We start from the raw sequence: 20,516 nt of genomic DNA, 5'->3' as shown, positions 1-20,516 counted from the left end.
TTCCAAAAGCGTTACTAACGCCATCTAGTATTAACAAAATCAAAACCCTTTTTCCTCACTACGTTGTACCGAAAATGAACTAAAGTACAAATAAGCATTAAACTAATTATAAACATTATGTGTACACAACAAACTACACGTACACACGTGAGCATCAGGTGTTTAAAAAAACAGTAATACATTGTTTAAATCAACCTTTGTATTCATTTTCAACTTTTTTCACTTTGTACTGACCTTTAGCATGTATGTACTTAATAGTATCATTACAAAACTAATACAAATAAAAAACGATCTTAATTTAAATCTAGTATAATAAGATTAAATTAATAAGAAGAGTAGAGAAGATTTTAATGGTACGAAAGTTTGTAATTAACAAAGTAAAATAAAAAAAAATCATCAGGCGGCATTAAAAAATTGTTAGAGATGTGGCGGCGCAGCGCACATCTCTAAGGTATGTACTGCGCGAAATAAGAAAACTACGTGTCGTACATTTTACATGTCGAGTACATACAAAAGCACAGCACAGATTCTAAATACGAACGTAATTTTTAAACGTCTTCAAAAAAGGGGAAGGTTTTCAATTTGTCCGTATTTTTTACGCGGTGTGCTACACGATTACTTCGATATTTGTGAACCGATTTCAAGGTTTTTTTTTTGTTGGAATGAAACTGAATCTAGTTTATTGAATTTCACCTTCTTTCCGTTAACACTTAACGGAAGTAAATGACAGCAAAAAGGGATTATATATAAATTTTTGAGTTCGGGTTTTTTTAATAAAAACTTATAAATTATTTAAGCCCAACACTATGATTGTTATTTTTACACGAACACCATGTTGCTTCGTTCGCGTAGAGTTCTGGTTTCTGGCAATTTTTATTTACGGCTATTTCCGAGTCTTAAATCGGATCCAATGACCCCCCTTTAAGCGAATATTGTGCGAAGAGGGATCCAGCTTGGGAGGTATAGTCGTTCTGTTCGATGGCGATATTTCAAAGAGGTTTATGATTTGATAAGCCATTACTTTCACTTCACATAGGGCAAATCTTGAACCTGTAAATTAAGCAAGAGCTTTAACTGGAGGTATGAGTAGTTAATGCTAGCCAAAAATGAATGGTGAAAATTTACAGACGACCTTACGACAAAATGCCTCTTAGGACATTTCAAATTTCCACCGTTGATATAAGGACAATAATTTCGTGGATTAAGTACTGAATTTTGTGTGGTAAAGAACATTTTTCATTACGACAAAATGTTCCTTACGACATTTCAAATTTTTGCTGTCGAAATGTTCATGAATAGGAAAAAATCTCACCAATGCAATTTCTAGGTCCAAGTCCAAATGGCATATAAGTGAAAGGCTGGATGTTGTACTTGTTCTCTTCAGAGAACCGCTCAGGATCGAACTTGTCCGGCCTCGGGAAGTATTGAGGATCGCGGTGAATTGCCCACACGGGGATCTGAATACCTTCACCTTTGCGGATCTAGAAGAATAAAATAATAATGAAAAATTTTATTAGAAATAAAAGAATAAGAGATGTTTATGGTCTTTGCTTGACAGTGCGCAGCTATGCAACAATTTCAAACGAAAAACTTTTTTTTTAAATATACTATCAAGCGACGTTAGTGACACGCCTGTCCATAACAGTTGCAGTGCCACTGGGAGCGTTAAACGCAAAGATCTGGGGCACTGCTACTGCACCAGTCACCCTGAGACATAAGTTGACAAGTCCTATGTGCCTGTAATTTCACCAACACCTTTACACTCTTCAAAACCGGAACACAGTAATGCTGACATTACTGCTTAGCGGCAAAAATTGGTAAGGTGGTAGTACTTCCCTGGACGATTCACAATGACCACTACTGCTATTACACTGTGAGTGTTATATCTTTTTATGTATATTGTTAGGTTGGCAGCGCCAGTAAGTTTCACTGATGGCGTCACAGCAACTTTAATTGCCACAATACATTGGTGGCGCCAAAAATGCAGCCCTACCTAAAAACTCCCACTATACAGCTAAGGTATTCTTACTTCGTGATACTTGAGTGTTCGGCATTCTGTTTGTTGGAGTCTCAGAGGACAGTGCCTCTCATTTCACTTTACCGTGCCATATTATTGTGCAAACTGTACAATCATAATAGTCGTGATTAAAAATAACGGATAACCTACGTATTTAAGTCGAATTTTTGCTCGACACATTTGGAACCAATTCGTGGTACTTAATCAAAAGATGTGACTCAATGGAAACTTGCCACGAAAAATGGCCACGAATTCGAAACATGTCGAGAAAAAGTTCGACTTAAATAAGTTATCCGTTATTTTTAGTTAATATGTCTGAGTCTCAAGGTTGGTTTCCATAATAGTCTTTATGTTAATAAATGAAATAACAGAGAGAGGAATTTTATTTCTGGAGCTTCCTAATACATGTGCCTGTAATTTCACCAGCACCCTTATCATTCAAAACCGGAACGCAGTAATGTTCACATTACTCTTGGAGGCAGAAATAGATGAGGTTGCAGTGCTACCTTTAACGAATTCTTTCACAAGGAGTTCTACTGCCATTAAAAGCTATTGCTTATTTTTTGTCTTAGCCTGCCAGAACTTTTGTACACGATATTTAAACAGTACACCAGGTAAAGATGACTGGAATAATATTATTGTTATAGTTCCATACAAAGTGCTTCATGGTGGAAAAATTACAACCATTCTAATTTTCTGCTTGTTTTTTCTCAGGGGAATTTTTCGACGAGTTGAAAATATGCCTATGATTTCTAATAAATTTCGTTTAATTAAATAAAGGCAGTTTGCCTTTAAACACTTACAATGTAGTCCTCAGTGGCATAGTCGTTAGGTTTGCCCAAATTGTAGTTATTGGTACAGCATCTATCTAAGATAATGCTGGGCGGATATAATCTTAATATTTCTGAAATACAAAATATTTAGTAAGAAATTGTTTACCTTTCCTATTTAGACTGACTTTTGGTCAACGTTTTAAATTTGTCACAAATTTTATTATAATAACAGGACTGCCATATTAAATTTGTCGGTTAGTTAAAAATTGCCAAGTCCATACTTTTCAAAAAGTACATGACCATTTGATATTATATAATAACAATAATTTCTTATGGACACTTGGATTCATAGCGTTTACGCTATGAAATATAACGCGCTTACTATATTATACGCGGCTTCAAATTGAAAGCGTGTAGAAACGTTGCAATGGTGCGACTGTGGCACGAAAGCATCGCGTTTGTAGCGCGTTAGTAACTTTTAGTTCACTAATTGTGACTGCAAAAGTCACGCGCGTAGGTCACGACAATGACGTTGCAACTGTGGTGGCTTAGCTGCAGCGGTAACCTATCACAAAGTCGAATTTTATTTCCGAAATAACGTTTGTTCGAATTTTCATTACACCGAAAACCAAATTATAATCAAACAGTCGTTCTTTCAGGATATGTTGGATGTTTATCGCAAAGACACGATTAGGTTCGGTTAGGTTAGGTTAAGTTAGGTTTAAAGGAAAACCCCCCCGAAGGGGTTCCGGCCTTGTCGTGGCGGGGGGGCTATAGTAGCCGTGGTCGATTTCATCCCACGGTGAAGCTAAGAGGAACCCACGGGGCCGGCCGATGGTGCTAGGCTGGCCCGAGGAGGAGGGCTTTCCGCGCGGGGCTCGTTTGGCCAGCGGGAGACCGCGCGGATTTCGCGAGGAGGAGGGTCGCGGGGGGAGAGACGTGTCGGTGTGTCGTTGCCGCTCGTCCTGTCCTCCGCGACCCTAGCGGGGCTGCACCGCTTTTAATGATGCAGTGGCGGCGGGGCCGCGGGGGAAGAGACGTGTCGGTGTGTCGTTGCCGCTCGTCCTATCCTCCGCGGCCGAACGTGGGCGGTTGGCCCGTGGTGGGCGCTCCGAGGGACTCTCATCGGAGAGTCCGCGCGGAAGCGCGTTAGGTGTTGCGGCGGAGCCTGTCATCAGATCCGCCGCGGGGGCTGGGGGAGCAGCCACTGAACTTCACAGTTGAGTGGATGCTGTCCTGGCCCCCCATGGCCCCTGGGTAGCGGACTCGGGGGAGTTCGTTGCCCAGCATAAAGGGGCCCGGGATGGAAGGCTCGTCTGGTGTTCGGCTGCGCAGGGCGCGGCCAGCCGCTGGTGGGGGCGCGGACGAGTGCAACAGCGTACCCGTACCCCCACCTACAGCGGAGAGGAGGAACACTCCGGGGGTTTAGTGCGGTCGGACTGCTCCCCTTCAGGGTTCAGCCCAGTCCCACATAACCCCGGCTCTGCCCCCGCGGGGCCGGGGTATCTGTAAGCAGATTCCCCCGGATTAACAAAAAAAAAAAAAAAAAGGTTTAAAGGAAAAAACATTTTCCTCTCAAAATTACTTTCGAGGTTATGAAAATTCGAGCAAACATTATTTCTGGAAAATGTCATTTCGGACGGGACTGCTAATCTTCATACTACAGATTGTAACTCTGAAAAAGGACAAAATCCCGTCTTATATCTAGATGGCGATGAACCAATAGCCTAAAAATAGTTTATATTATACACATAGCCGTAGATATCTATTAATTCCTCTTTAATATGAAGCAGTGTATTTTTCCTTGTAATGAACTAAAATTATTTTTTGAACTTTCACAAATAGATGGCTTTGTGTATTTAAAAATTAACGCTTGCTTACATTGCTTACATGGGTAGATGGCGCTATTCCTAAACAAAATTAAATTGAAGGCGGTAGTGTCCATAAGAATGTCTAATTTCATAAAATTAGCGCCATCTAGTTGATTTGTTTGTTACAAATTATCTTTGATAAATTGCAGCTCGTCAGTCTAAAACAAATTATATGTAAAAATAGCTATTTGGTACTCGTGGCGACATCTGGTGTACCCAATAGTCATTAAATACTCAACTACGATTTCGTATAACGAGATTAGCAGTCTGTAGAAGCTATAGGTCCATGGTAACATACTAAGTAATGAATTACTGAAAAATAAAACATATTTAGGCAAACAATCAAGTGAAAACTCAGTTACAGAAAAATACGTAATTACACCCTATTTAAAAGTCAAGGGTTACTAAGGTTGACTTTCGAGGTTCATTATTATTGAGATTATTTTAAAGAATAATAAGAAAGTTCGTCTTCATGCCCTTACCAGAGACCACCATGTCCATATAAATCATATTCTGTATAGAAGTATAGTCAAATTTCCCGTTGTTTTTGACCTCGTTCTCTTTAATTTCCTGGTACAGCTTCTTTTGCTTATCAGGATTGATAGCCAGCTCGTACAGCAGAAAAGACATTGTAGAAGATACGCTCTCGAAACCAGCGGCGAAAAACAGAATGGCTTGGGCGCACAAGTCGTCGTTGGACCATACTAAAGAGAATAATAATAAAAAATTTGTTTGAAAAAAACATCTTTAAAGGTCCTTGCCTTGACAAACTAAGTAACGACATCTCTCGCCATGGCCGGTTGCTGTTAAGATATCTAACTGGGTGATAAAACTTTCATAGATTTCTCGTAGATGGCGCTACGATTAAAAACTCGTGTGAAAAACCAAATACAAGCGCATACAAAAATTCGTGAGGTCCGCTGGTTCGTTCCGTGGCTTAGTTATTATAGCGTCTGGCATGGTGTGCTAGAAGACGTCGGTTCGAATCCGGCCGGATCGAAGGAATTTTTTCTGAGTGTTCGATCTTTGTATTAATAATTATAACAAACTAGTGGAATAATTTCACAAAAAATAATTGAATATCAATACAATAAAAATTTTAAAAAACGGAGTACCTTTAATTCAAATTTGTCAAATAGTAAACTCAAGACCAATTCGTTGAATTTATACTGATACATGGTTTTCATAATATTATAGGTGCAAAGAAAATTGGAACAACAAGAATTGGTATGGGAGTTCGCCATTGTTTTTTGAATATAATTTTTTTGCTCCTGAATGAATGAAAACATCGAAACAGTTTATTAGTATCTTTTACTACCTCCTGTCTGCAGGAGGGTTGATCGCCGATGGAGCAGACTTGTTCTGGTATAGCGGTCACGTCAAGGAAAACGTAGTGTGTGACGCTCTGCGACAAGATGGTCCGACGACCTTAGCAAGGTGGCCGGCAGCGGCTGGATGCGGGCGGCACAAGACCGGGAGAGTTGGCGTGCTCTAGGGAAGGCTTATGTCCAGCAGTGGATGCATGTAAGCTGATGATGATGATAAATATCGTTTTATTCATTTCAGATAATGATACAACGAAAGTGTCATAACAGAAACAGAAACGAAAATACCATGTGAAAAGTAGCGGAAACGTGCGAGCACGCGCCCACGCCCGATCCATCGTTAAAGTTTTAAACGTCCAATAACAGTTCAGTTATAAAAGTTGAGAAAGCAGAAATGGAAACAGATGTGAAAAAGCGTGCGGAGCTACCGCAGTTGCAGAAGCCGAAGCAGAGGTCTTTTACATCACTAATTTCAGACACCATTTCAGAAAAAGTTACTCCTATTTTAATATTACGTACCTCTGGTGATTTTCTTCTGACCAACAGACGATTCTTTGACGGTGGCAAAGCCAGCATCCTTGACATGGCTTGATTTTTCATCGTACGTCAATTTTCCTGTAGAGTAAAAAATTTGTACGACGTGTGTAAAAATAGTCAAACGCGATTGATAACAAAAATTCTTCGTAGTATTATTTGTCATTTTGTTAATAAGTCGGTAGCTAGCAGCTAGCTTGAATATCTTCCTATTTTTTGTACATATGTTTGGTATTAATTTTCCTAGCTCCTATAAGTTAGCCGACGACTGCGGTTTGTTATGACTTTTTTAAATCACAGCTCTTTTTTCTTTATTTACTGTACTTTACACTTTGTATTTTCTCCATGTCTACCGAGCCGAGAGATAGAGTTACGAGGAGACTACGGATTTCCCGATAAGACCAGGGTACGGCGGACGTCCGGCCTAGCCCTCCGCCAGTGATACGTCCCGGACTCTGAGTGTGAACTCTTGTGTTAGCAGCAGACACGGACATGTTCGTCTGCTCCGGTGGTGTGTTGCCGGGTCGTCTCGTGCGCAGCTAGCGCGTCTTAATAGCGGTTTAGACGAGGGTCTAAGGCGAGGAGACACGCGGGACAAGTGAGTTGCCCACTTGAGTTGGAAGCTATGTCCGAACATTGTTACTGGATACTTCAACTGACATATCTGCTACTAACCCGAATAGCTGGTAGAGGAGCTAGCAGCAATTTTTTTAATTACCTATTAGATGGTTTACTACGGAATTATGGAAAGAAAAACATAATACACGAAGGAGCTAAATATGCAACAAATTACCGAAAGATATTAAGGAAGTACAATCATTCCAATTATTGTAAAATAAATTTAATTTCCACATTATGAGGAATTTCTGGCAGATTTGATATTTTTACTTATTTATGTAATTACTATTGTCACCATGGCAATTGATTTAAAATATGTATTTGGTTACGATCCTGCTTTTGTTTTTTTTCTTATTATACTAGAACACGAAATTTTATTTGAATACTTCACAGACCACATAAATACTTTTTTCCGTAATATACCTTCATTTCAATATTTTGTCGACACGACTCTCTGTAGAAATTATTATAATACCTTGTATTTCTCGCTAAGTGAATTTGTATTGTTTTGAGAAATAAATATCTTAAACCAAAATTTATTATTCCCATGGAAATGTAACAGCAACAATAAGTTAAAAAAGAAACACACTACATAGAAATTAATACACGAGTACTGAGTAATTACATTTTTGTACCAGTATGCTGGTACATAATATTCACACTTAGTCGAATTTGATGCCCAGCCGGAGCCTCTCAGCCTCGGTCCGAACACAATTTGAGATGACGTAATAGGCGGGCTCACTCTTATTACAAACAGATGTTATAAAACACGCGCTTGGCAAATTAACCAGTTACTATATTTATCAATACCGATGAACTAGCGAATAAAGAAAACCTTTCTTAGCTTCCATTAGCAGATGTATCATGTCAGGCCGAACGATGTTTTTTAACTCCCTGGTTTGCATCGTTTCCGTCACCAGCGTCCTGTAGAAGTTCTCTACCGCCTTGGGGAACAGAGTCAATTTTAATGTCTGAAAATATAATTGAATATATATTTTATTATTATATAATTGAAATTTATAGGTTGCTACATAATGATTTACCTATCACAATAAAAAACCGGGCGACAGCGCCATGATGGACACTGGAGAATAATGTAAACATCAACGTGAAACACACAACACAAAATATACGGAATGTGATGTCGTTTGTCATTTCATGGAAAAGCGTTAAGGCTGCTAACACATTGAATGCATTTTTGCAGTTAATGCGTGAAGTCGTAACCAACTTTACGCATGCATGCAGTCGAAACTCAATTCCATGCAGTTGAGACATCAACTTCGAGCGTCGATGTGAATGATAGTCCGAGAGTCCGATCAAAAGTAGTTGTAGTTGACTTTCTTACGAGGATATTTATTTCTGATGAGAAAGTGATGCTTTAAATGTATTATTTAATTTATCAAATGTAGCAATCGACACTTTAAAGTACTTGAAAATTTGTTTTCATCTTGTCTTAATTTCGGGTACAGTATATGAAAATCACCTTCTCTATAGCAACATAACAATAATGATTTTTTCGACGCTGCATGCTTTTGTTTTTGGCTCCAATTACAACAGAAGTAGCGTCCGTGCTTCCATCTCGAAGTCAACTTTTACACTGAGCTCCTGAGCTAAACGCGTGGCGAAAATTGCCTGCAGTTAATGTCGATTGCGCCCAGTCGATTTCGACTGCATGAAGTCGGTTTTGTCTGCATGGAGTTGTATTATAGAAACAAAAATAGGTAACAAATGTTCATGAATATCTTTATACAATAATACATTTGTTTATACTACACGGTCCTTGTAGGTGGTTTTCATAAGATTCATGAAAAATTCTTCGGAAACGTCGTAGTAAAGATTATCGGGATACGATTAAGGAGGGACTAAACATACTCACTCTAATGAACTTCGGAAAACAAAGCGCCAAGAAAAGCAAACACATTTGACGCAAAGAGAAATTAGAAAGGATTTTTCCCATCGCGTAAAACTGGTTGTTTTCGTCCACGTAAGAATTCACCTTCAGGCCAAAGGCACAAGATGCAATTACGTCATTCGCGTATCTGGTCATTAGGTCTTTCACATCCACATCCAAATAACCTTCTGTAAATAAAAAGGAACTATAAAAACGCACACACAGGTAATTCAAACATCATTATCATCATTAACCCGTTTTTACGTTCCACTGCTGGGCAAGAGTCTCCTCTCCAGCGAGGGTATAGGCCATAGAAGTCGTCGACGTGTACGTTTTATCACGATATTTTCGTTCACCGAAAAGCTCATGTTAAATTTCCAATTAAATTTCACACATAAGTTGCGAGCCCGGATTGAAATCAACGGCCCCTACTTCAGAGACGGTAAGTCAAACCATTAGGATATCACAGCTTTCACCTGCTATATATCATTTTGTGCTAAATCATCGATAAATTTGTATGGAAAGTCGAAAAAAATTAGACTCTTTTGTAACACTTTCCTTATCTGTCAATTATTCCCATCAATTATCTAACAATTATTGCATTAAATAGCGTAACAAACACCCATGAACATGCGCGTCTATCATCATGGAATGTTTTGGTTTTATGGTATAAATACTCAAAATTTACTTACGTTCAGATGCCTGGATATTTTTCTCAAGCGGTACAATTATCTGATCTCCGACCTCTACCATCAGTGGCAGCATCATTTTCATTTTGGAGCTGGTGAAAGCAGGGCTGAGGGTCGATCGCATGTCCTTCCATTCTTGTCCTGATGGTCAAGAGTCAAAATTGAAGTTGATACTTTTTGTACACTTTTGTACGACACCAAAAGCCCACGTGGCATTGTGTCTCCTTCGGATTACACTTGAATCTTTTGCGTCATATCGTAATGATACTTGTGATTTATTACATGATTCCCAACTCATTTGCTAAATCAAAATAAGCGAGTAGTTGAGAATAAGATCGTAGATGTTTTTAGAAAAAATTGTAACTGGGACACTTAGTCGAGTTCTATTTGCAGCAGTAACGGCAACATTACACACAACTATCGTTACCTGTTAAACCGAAAAGATTTCTTCCAAAAACCGGTTCGATCTCTGTGTTGAGGAATTGGTTATGGTTGAGGAAATGCTCGAAGTCCTTGATACTAATATTTTTGATCAGCTCGATATCCCTCACCTGTACCATCGGCTTCACTAATTGGAACGAACCGTAGAACCTAATAAAATAATTCTGTTATTGTAAATATTATATTGAAAGCTTTTAGTAACTTTCGTAAGTGATGACAAATCTCACTAAACTCATGGAAGATATAGATATATAACCATATCTTTTACATTTGATACATGCATTAATGTTCTTCACATGGAAACCTTAAAACGTTTATGCAGCATCAAGGTATAAATGAAAAACATTTGAAAACATAAGTCTTAAATTTTAATCTTTTGGATAATTAATGAAAAATGACATCTTTACTTCGAAAACACAGTGCCCAGTCAAAGATTTTTGTAAACACCTAAACTTGTGGAAGTCTGAAGGGCTACATCGGACAAATACGGCGCAAGAGTTAACATATCTCAATCTTAATTACAATGGCTTTTGACGGCTTTGTAAAGATGTGTAGTTTGGTATTATAATGATGAAATAAGAAGAAGATTACGATTCAGCAGTTTTAAGTGTTTTAGGAATTTCGTGGTGTTTTTCTGAATTATTATTATATTTTTGGAGCGTGTATCGAGATAATAAAAAACGTCATAACGTGGCGAGGAACACGTAACTAGTGATAATACTATTTTTATTATTTTGATCTTTTAGATTAGAGGCACCGACTGCACAATGTAATTATACTTTTGATTGTAAACTTTGATGAAAAGAATCATTATTAATTGTGATATGTCATAAATGATCTTCTTCAAAGCCATCGGTCAAAATATTTCTTGAAGTATTGTTAACTGATTTGGCAACTGTTTTATTAATTAAATTATTATTGAATTAATATTCAATTATTTTTTGTGAAATTACTCCGCTAGTTTGTTATTATTATTAATACAAAGATCGAACACTCAGAAAAAATTCCTTCGATCCGGTCGGATTCGAACCGACGTCTTCTTGCATACCGTTCTAGACGCTATAGGTACCAACTAAGCCACGGAACGAACCAACGGACCTCACGTATTTGGTTTTTCAACGACTTTTTAGTTGTAGCGCCATCTATGGGAAATCGATGAAAGATATATCACCCAGTTAGTACCTTTACAGCTATCAGTCATAGCGAGAGATGTCGCTATTCACTGTATTAGTTAAATTTTTATTGAATTGATATTTAATTATTTTTTGTGAAATTACTCCACTAGTTTGTTATAATTATAAAACGTAGGAGTAGAATTCCTGCCCACGTCTAGTCCCCCAATAATGGAAAGGGGAAAGCGGAATGAAATTATGCTATTCCATCGCACACTCTCCGTGATGTATCCTGTAGAATACCGATAAGCAGGCACCTTTACGGTGGTGTTCAAGCCTCGACAGCTTCGTCTTCAACGAAAATTCTACAAATGAGCGACGAAGAACTTAGAAAAGTGTACATTTGCGAGATTATAGTAATAATAATAATTAATAATTAAATTCCTTTATTCAGGCAACATAGACCCATGGTGTTAGTTACAGTTTCACTTATAGACTAATGTTAGTATGTGTAGTTAACAAACAATTAAATTAAACTTACTGAAATACATAATAAAATTTTAAATTAAAGAACACAAATTAAATATCAATAATTAATAAGCAAAAATTAAAAATTTAAAATCAAAAATTAAAATAATAAATTTAAAATCAAAAATTTAAAGTCAAAAGTTTAAAATCAAAAATGTAAAATCGCAATACAAAAACTTAAAAATTAAAATTTCATAATTAAAAATATTATAAATATTAAAAAATAACGGGCGCTACACTGGCATGCAGCTGCAACCACCTACACATTATGGGTGAGTCCCAACGCTTGGACAGCGCGCCCAGAATTCCGTTGGTGCTGGTCCGAAGGCGAGAAAGTAATGAAGCGCTCCGTTTGCGTATTACAGCATAAAAGTCATCCACGCGTGCTTCTGCAAACATGGTGGAGGCGCTACAATACCTCGGCATCTTCAACAGAATTCTGAGCGCATCGTTGTACTGTACGCGCAGTGCATTGAACGCCCGCCGCGTAAAGTTGGTCCATAGGCTGCACGTGTAAAAGCTCTGACAATATGCCCTAAAGAGCGTCAGCTTTACTTGTTTAGTACAGCGTGCAAACCTACGTGCCAACATGTTGCAGCGGACGGACAGCGCCCTACGCTCCCTATCGATGTCCTCACAATCACACAAATCGTCGGTGACCCAGTGGCCCAGATACTTGAATTTATGTACCATGTTCAAAGCAGCTCCACCAAGAGTAATGGGCATGGGAGAGTAGCATTTGGTACCAGCCTTAAACACCATACACTCACTCTTTTTGGAGTTGTATCCGAGCCCATGGGCCTCCACATACGACTCACAAATGCGCAGTAGCTTCCTCAGACCACCCACCGACGGACTCAGCAGCACCATGTCGTCAGCATAACTGATGTTATTTATGCATACTCCGTCTATAGAGCATCCCACATTGGCGCCGCTGAGCCCAACGATAAGTTGGTTCACGTATAGATTGAAGAGACGGGGCGAAGTCAGCCCCCCCTGCCTCACCCCACACTCCAACCCATACGCATCTGAGGACTCTCCTGCCCACCTCACACTATTCTGCTGGTGATTGTACCAATACTTAAAAACTGTCACAATCTCATGGGGTAGTTTAGTTTCAGTTTCCAGTGTCTGCCACAGTTTGTCATAAGAAACCAGGTCGAAGGCTCTGGACATGTCCAGAAAACAAGCATAAACTGGTGTTTTCCTAGCAGTGTAGTACTGAACAGTCTGCTTGAGACAGAGGATGGCACTCTCAGTAGACAGACCCGGCCTGAAACCGAACTGAGCGTCGTGCAGGTGGAGGTGCTTATCCAACTGTTTGTCAAGCAAACTATCCAGCACCTTAGCTATAGTGGTAGGTAGTGAAATCGGCCTGTAATTAGACAAATCTGCAGCATCACCCGTCTTGTTTTTTATTGTTGGTACTACCACCGTGTACATTAGATCGTCGGGCAAATGTTATGATTATGTAAACACCAGTGTGATAATCATAAAAGCAAAGTTTCAAGCATATAGCTACCTACTCTTTTTTACATCCGTGCTTCTAAATTAATCAGAAACCAATACTGTCAAAGAAGAGACAGAACCTTTTTGAAAATTTGTTACAAAGTGTTAAATTGTAACGATATAATCTTCTTATAGAGCCGGAATGAAGTCAAGCAATCTAATACTCCGTCGAACCATTTATTTAACTTTTGACAGCTCGAGTTCCAATCAATTACTGATGTCCTAATGCGTTTCAGATTCGATTTTTTATAACACTCGATTTTATTTATGAAGAAGTTTCAACCGTGAATGTGAGCGGGTTCAAAAAAAAGATGTCTGATTGGGATTGTGATGTTGCGTTTGACAATTTGTGATCTCAAGAATTAATAATTTTAATGTTTATAGGGATTCAAGGAATGATTCCCGTTCGTAACGGAGACGAATACGACGATTCATTATAAACAAAAATAATTTATTATAATTATTTACAATTTATTTCATTTCACTATGATTTATTAGACAGGTATTAAAATTTATCAACTTGAATAATCTTCGTTATATAATCAGTTGACTCGATACATATCGGAGCTAAAGAGCACGTCGCTTCACTAAAATTAAAAATAAAATAGGCCAGGAAGTATTGCATATTTGTTTATAGTTGTATGTCAATAAATACACAACTTCGGATGCCTTCGGAGGCATGCATATGTTAAAAGTTAAATAAATGGTTAGACGGAATAAGAAGGGCTATCCGACTTCTCTATAACGTATACATTTCAAATAGATAACCATAGAATAATAACGCATAGAAACCTAGCCCGCACACGCTAAGTGAGGCAAATTGAAGTGCTCCCAAAGGGCCTACACGAGCGGGCGGGCTGTCAGTGCTCAAGGTCAACTTGCACCGCGAACAGCTCCAGAATTTTAGCTAAAAACGACGAAATGTGCGGTAAATGATTAAAAATGCGTCAGACAAACATAAAACAGATTCTAACATCACATTCCACAAGGAAGTAACGCGTTTCAACTTGTATTTTTATATAAATATTCACTAAAACCGAAAATTAACCTACTACTAAAACTAGCCTACATGAATTTGATTTTTGCCTCACTTGTGACAATTCGTTTGATATGAAACTATCATTCTATGCGTTATTATTCTAAGTAGATAACTACCTATTGACGTGCCAATAAAATATATAACAAACAAACAGTCAACTACACGAGCCCATTATGTTGTGCCTGTTATGTCACGACAAGAACATCTAGATGTTTTAAAATTAGGAAGTACCCCTTATTATACCTACGGTCTTTATTAGCCGTAATAAGACATAGGCGCCGCTTGAGTCGTATAAAGGATTAGTCACGTCTATTTTAAATTCTGTTCTAACATTGTAACGGACGTACGGTATACTCAGCTTAACACATTGCACCTTCATTTATTAGTGGCATAGAGTTCAGATTTGAGTAAAGTTTAGTGTGCTGTTAACTATATTATAGTGTAAAGGAAGATTTTATTACAGTTAAGTTAAAAGACATAACCATACTATATTTAGGAGTGTTGAGTGTTCATGGTTATTTGTAAAATACTAACACCCTCACAGAACTATATTCCTAACATCATAAACAACATTTTTTTGCTCCATGACTTTTACATCAAATACATTGATTTAAATAAAATTAAACAACATTTCTTGATTAATAAATTGCACTACACATTCTCCGAATTTAGTTTGTTTGAAAACTATTCTGGCAAATTATTACAGTGACAACTGCGATCTGATTGGCCAGTCCGAATTCGAAACAATTGACGGTTGTTGTCAATTGTTTCACTTCAAATAGACTAGTTGAACTTGAGCTTAGCTATAATGGACGAAAATTGAAAAATTACATATTTAATTACCGATGAAATGTGATTCCGTTTGTTTTGTAATTAGATATTTTGCAGTTTTTCCCACACTATCGAATGGAACAGCCCCATTATTGGAGGTATTATCTTTATTACAATAAATACAGAATATTTTTGGAATATGCGGGGACGTGCACACAGGTCAATTATTGGCGCTGTACTATTTCACCTTTCTAACTTGTGATTTCAGAGTAAAGAAGAGTTGATATTTAAAAGTGATATAAGGCCCATTTGCATGACTTGCCAGTGATGGACGGCCCTTATTTCGTCTCTATTTCTGGTTATAATTTTACTCGATGGAATTTTTAAATTATGAATCCCGAAATTTATTTCCTAACTTTTGACATTTGACGTTATTGACATTATTCATAATACGATATTATTTTGACATACAGTTACAGTTAAAATTGACCCATATAACAATCATCGCGTTCAAATTCTGACCGACTTATTAAATTCATGTGTGGCCATATATGGCCCGAAGTGTATGGGAGTGAATGTATTATTATACCTTCAATATTTGCATGCCTAATGTTTAACCGGCCACAATGAAACTATATTTATTTTTCACATTTTTTACATTTCTTCATAAACTGTGTTTTCGCAAATAAAATTATTTATTATTATTATTATTACTTTTTACCATGGAATAAAAAAACAAAGGAAGAGCGTTAAGCCTCAATTACTACAAGAACCGTTATCGCCAAAACACTACTATCGTAATGTTAAACAATCGAAATCTTAATCAAATTATTGGTCGTAATTTCTAATTTAAAAAGTTAAGCTACCTTCAATGTATCAAAAATAAACTTTTAAGTATTTGTTGTTTGACATTTTTATATCTGTATATGGTAGAACGACCTTCAACCCGGCCCCGGCGTTTTGCATTGTACTGGTATTATTTGACTTTCGTTTGTTACCGCACAGAGTTATCACCGTGTAGAGCGATATCTTTAAGTATTTATTAAGAAAGTAAAATCTGATTAATTATTAAGTACGTATTAAGTAATATCACACGCAAAATAGGCGCTTTGTCGTCAAGTTGCGGATACCAGCCCGTTGCAGCAAGTACCAAGTAAGTACGTAATGATCGCTGTATTTCTAATACTATGACGAATAAAACATAGGGCACACTGGTTAAGGATTTTGATAAGCACAATTTCCTACGCCTTGCTTGTACTTACCTCTGGTCTGAAAATTGGTTATAGGTCTTGATAATTTGGTCACTAATATGCTCTCGCTGTGCCAAAACGCTCCATATAGTGCCGAAAGGTGGAATAATTCCCGTTGTCTTCACACCTCGATTTTTAAAGAAGCCATAAACTTGCCGGAAGTAGAGATATATTGCAGTCAAGAGGCTAACTGACCATATCCAGACCAGCATCTGAAAGAATTGTAAGTTTTTTATATAAAAAAGCGACCGTAAAACTTTGTGGAATGACATATATTTTTGCTAAGTTTTATTGAAATCGGTTACCGGAAAGTGCGCGGAACCGGATTCATCCCTTAGTTTGCCACCCCTAAAGATGGAATATTTCCTTCAAACTCAAATAGACCAATACTGAGGTAGCCTCTGTCCAATAAAAAATCGGTTCACAAATAAGTTATCGCGTAACATACATAACAAAAAAACCCAAAAAAGGAGTAAAAACCAAAAACAAAGATAAGCAACAAGCACATAGAAAAATGCGTAAGGTTTATTGGTTTGTTCCGTAGCTTAGTTGGGAGAGCGTCAGGTCCGATATGCTGAAGGCGCTCCGGTTCGAATCCAGCTGGATCGAAGGTTTTTTCATTGTGTTCGATCTTTGTATTTATAATTATAGCAAACTGGCAGAATAATTTCATAAAAAAATAATTGATAATCATGGTAGTAACACATAGAATGTTCAATGAACTTAATATCATATTACTCAGTATTACTTTTAAATGGAGTCGTGTTTATTTTACCACATTCGGAAATAGTGTAAAATGGATCATGGTTAATGGTAAAGATCATATTCGCGTTCTTAGGTTTTCGCAGTCGGCACACATTGGAAATTACTATATATAATAAACTATTTTGTTATACCCGAAAAAATACTTTCATTAAAGACGGGAATATATAATTAATAGAATAAAAAAAAACAATCGTATAAAGTAAAACGAACGAGAAGTCATAAGAAAACGAAACAGGAGGTTTACCACGAAATACGATATACGAATATCGCGTCCGCAACGAAAGTCGTAACGTAACGCATTTGCATTTATAAGTCGTATATTTGGTGGGTTTTTGAAAGTTTGCTGGTCAAAAGATATACTTTTAAAATTTGCACTTTTGCGTAACCTTATTGTAACACGCGGTTAACTATAATTAGTTTCGCTTTGTACATTTCCTGAATTGTAATTCGTGTGACTAAGACTGTTATTAGCTTGAATATAATAGAGTTTGATTTGCTGGTATTAAACAGGATCAAACTTCGTTAGTACGGACCGCGCTAGCAGGGTTGCTATCTTAAAGAACTTCACTGCAAAAGTGGTTTGATTACGCTATTGTAATAAGATCATTTGTAAAAACTGCTTAAATTTTTTGATTATTTCTTTAGCTGTAGTATTTTCCTTCGATTTCCGATCAAAGCATTCAGAAGTTGTATAGGTAATTCAAGATTAACTTTTTTAAGTTTGTTTTTGAACACCGAATGTGATGTGAAATCTAAAATATGGTTATAGAACATAGAATATAATATAGAAGTTACCTAACCCTAAATCGGAGTCAAGTATGCACACTATCATAATATTTTGATATTGGCAGTTTTTTAATCAATCCACAGACAAAAATTCAACGTCTTCAATTGTAGAAGGCATAAAAACGCATCTGCAGCTTTAGTACGGTTAAAAATGAGTTGTACGTACGAAACGTTGTACTTACTACGAAATCCTTTCGGACGTAACGACATCGATTTTTAATAAAAGTAAGTGTACTAATTCTGCACACGATAATGAGATCTCCAAACGCACTTATTTAGTGTCGACTCATATTTTGTACAAAATTACTATTATTTTCAAGCAGTCGTGCATATAACAGGTAAGTGACACGTCTATAATGATCGCAGTGCTACTCAGAGTTTTAAATAACAAGATCAGAGGGTGACTGCTACTGCTCGTCACTCTGAGACACAAAGTTGACAAGTCACATGTGCCTGTAATTTCACCACCAGTTTTATTTACCCTTCAAAATCGGAACGCAGTAATGCTCATATTACTGCTTGGCGGCAGAAATAGGTACAGTGGCAGTACTTCCCTGAACGTACTCTATTACAAGAAGCTCTACTGCTATTAATAATCAAATAATTTCTTCGGCTAAACTATAGATCTTTTTCGATAAAATTGGCTTTTACGCCTTATCTTCCCCGAAGTATAGAAATATAAGCGATGTTATGTCTGATGAAATAGTAAAATTTTCAATATATTCATAGGTATTTTCGTCACTTAAAGGTTTTTCGAATCACGATACTTTAACGCAATTTTTTAGAAGCTAAACCGTGATATTCAAATATTCTTTTACATAATGAATCTAACACTGTTGCTAGAGAACTTGTAAAAGTTCACAGAAATGACAAATATTAGCCTCAAATAGATACGAGAGACTTCAGCTAATTGCACAAAATCGTTCATATTATCACAGAATTACACCCTTGCCTAAGTTGCGCATTCATCAAGTTACTTAATGAACGTAAGTAGGTCTCAAACGGACTAACTAAGTAAAGTTTGCCGAGATCAACTTTCGCTAATGTTTGGCTAATTAAGAGACAAGTGTCTTTGGAAACACTTGTTACCTTATACAAAACCATCAACTCTGTAAATGGTTACGGTTGTACGTTTAATCTCGATCTATGAAGACACGTACGTAGACACGTAGATAGAAAATGTTTTGTTATACATTACATATCGTTGCCTTAGATTAACAGGATATCAACTCAAAAATGTGGAATTTTTATTTTAAAATGCTTGTCCTATTTAAAAAAAGCACCTCAGTCGTATTCAGTATTACACACAAAGCTTCAGTCGTCAAGACGTTGTCGTTCGTTGAACAGGGTATTAAAACTAATGTTAAGATATTTCAAAAATATTCGTTTCTAAAACGAAGACGATTATTTCTAGGTAATACCTTTATTGGGATTTTTCTTTTCTTCGAATTGTTATGGTAATGGTACAGAGTAATTTTTTGAGATACTTCAAGTTCCTCACTGTTTTATAGAATTGAAAATTGTTCCTTCTTTCTTCTTAAAAGTATTAAGCATGAATAGTTTAGTTAAAACTCTAACTCACAAATATTTTATTTTCAATAGGGTAATAATATTATAGACCTCTCTGAATAATTTCAGGATTTTGACAAAATCACGAAGTAAGAATAAGAAGTATTCGAAAATGCTGTTAAATGTGTAGGCTTTAAATATATGTAGGTGAGGAGAATCAAATAATAACAGCGGCTGAATGAATGCTAGAAGAAACTTTAAAATTGCTCACCTGAAAAATCTGTGTTTCAGAGGCACCTGTTCATCTGAATCAACGATATATTAAAAAATGGAAAAAAATACTTTTGTGTAGAAATAATTTATTAGAAATTTACTAAACTACTTCTTGCCACAGAATATATAAAAATATTATATCGTACCGTAGACATCGAGTATATAAGCAGAAATAGAGACGAAATGTCATTTAATTTGTTTGAAAACTATTCTGCCATATCATTACTGTGACAACTGCGCTCCGATTGGCTAGCTCGAGTTCGAAACAATTGACGGGTGTCGTCAATTGTTTCACTTCAAATCTACCAGTTAACTTGAGCTTTGCTATAATGGACGGAAATTGCAAAATTACATATTTAATATTTAATTACCGATGAAATTTGATTCGGTTGGTTTTGTAATTACATGTTTTGCTGTTTTTCCTCACACCACCAAATAAAACAGCACGCCATTGTTAGAGATATTATCTTTATTACAATAAATACAGTATATTTTTGGAATATATGGAGACGTACACGCAGGTCAGTTGTTGGCGCTGGCTTTATTTCAGTGCTAACGAGAGTTGATGTTTATATGTGATGTATCACTGATAAGTTACTAGGAATGTATGGCCCTTTTTTCGTGTCTATTTCTAGTTATATACTCGATGTCAGCTGACACTTGGCGCTAGATTCGATATGCAACGAGTGATAATATAGGCAAAAAATATCGAATTATGACTTGCAAAGTCCTGTCAAACAGAAACAGATTTGACAACAGAGTGATTGCACTCTCTTTGCTTTGGCAATTTATTTTTTCTGACACTTGACGATGCA

At 36.9% G+C, this 20,516-nt stretch overlaps 1 protein-coding gene across 1 annotated transcript; it reads right to left on the bottom strand.

The window, feature by feature from the left end:
* Positions 1-245: 245 nt before the first annotated feature.
* On the bottom strand, positions 246-16,580 carry LOC113235549 (cytochrome P450 9e2-like). The gene is made up of 10 exons (XM_026471279.1): positions 16,381-16,580; positions 10,146-10,309; positions 9,722-9,859; positions 9,015-9,217; positions 7,974-8,109; positions 6,506-6,601; positions 5,144-5,365; positions 2,821-2,921; positions 1,313-1,481; positions 246-1,050 (listed from the first exon to the last, which is right to left on the bottom strand). The coding sequence occupies exons 1-10, from the start codon at positions 16,578-16,580 to the stop codon at positions 884-886; spliced, it is 1,596 nt and encodes a 531-aa protein (XP_026327064.1). The 3' UTR covers positions 246-883.
* Positions 16,581-20,516: the final 3,936 nt, after the last annotated feature.

Source organism: Hyposmocoma kahamanoa, unplaced genomic scaffold (genome assembly GCF_003589595.1).
Source record: "Hyposmocoma kahamanoa isolate Upper Pololo Valley unplaced genomic scaffold, ASM358959v1 87266, whole genome shotgun sequence".
NCBI lineage: Eukaryota > Metazoa > Arthropoda > Insecta > Lepidoptera > Cosmopterigidae > Hyposmocoma > Hyposmocoma kahamanoa.
Note: the sequence above shows the minus strand (reverse complement) of the source record. Positions and strands in the feature narration are given on the sequence as shown.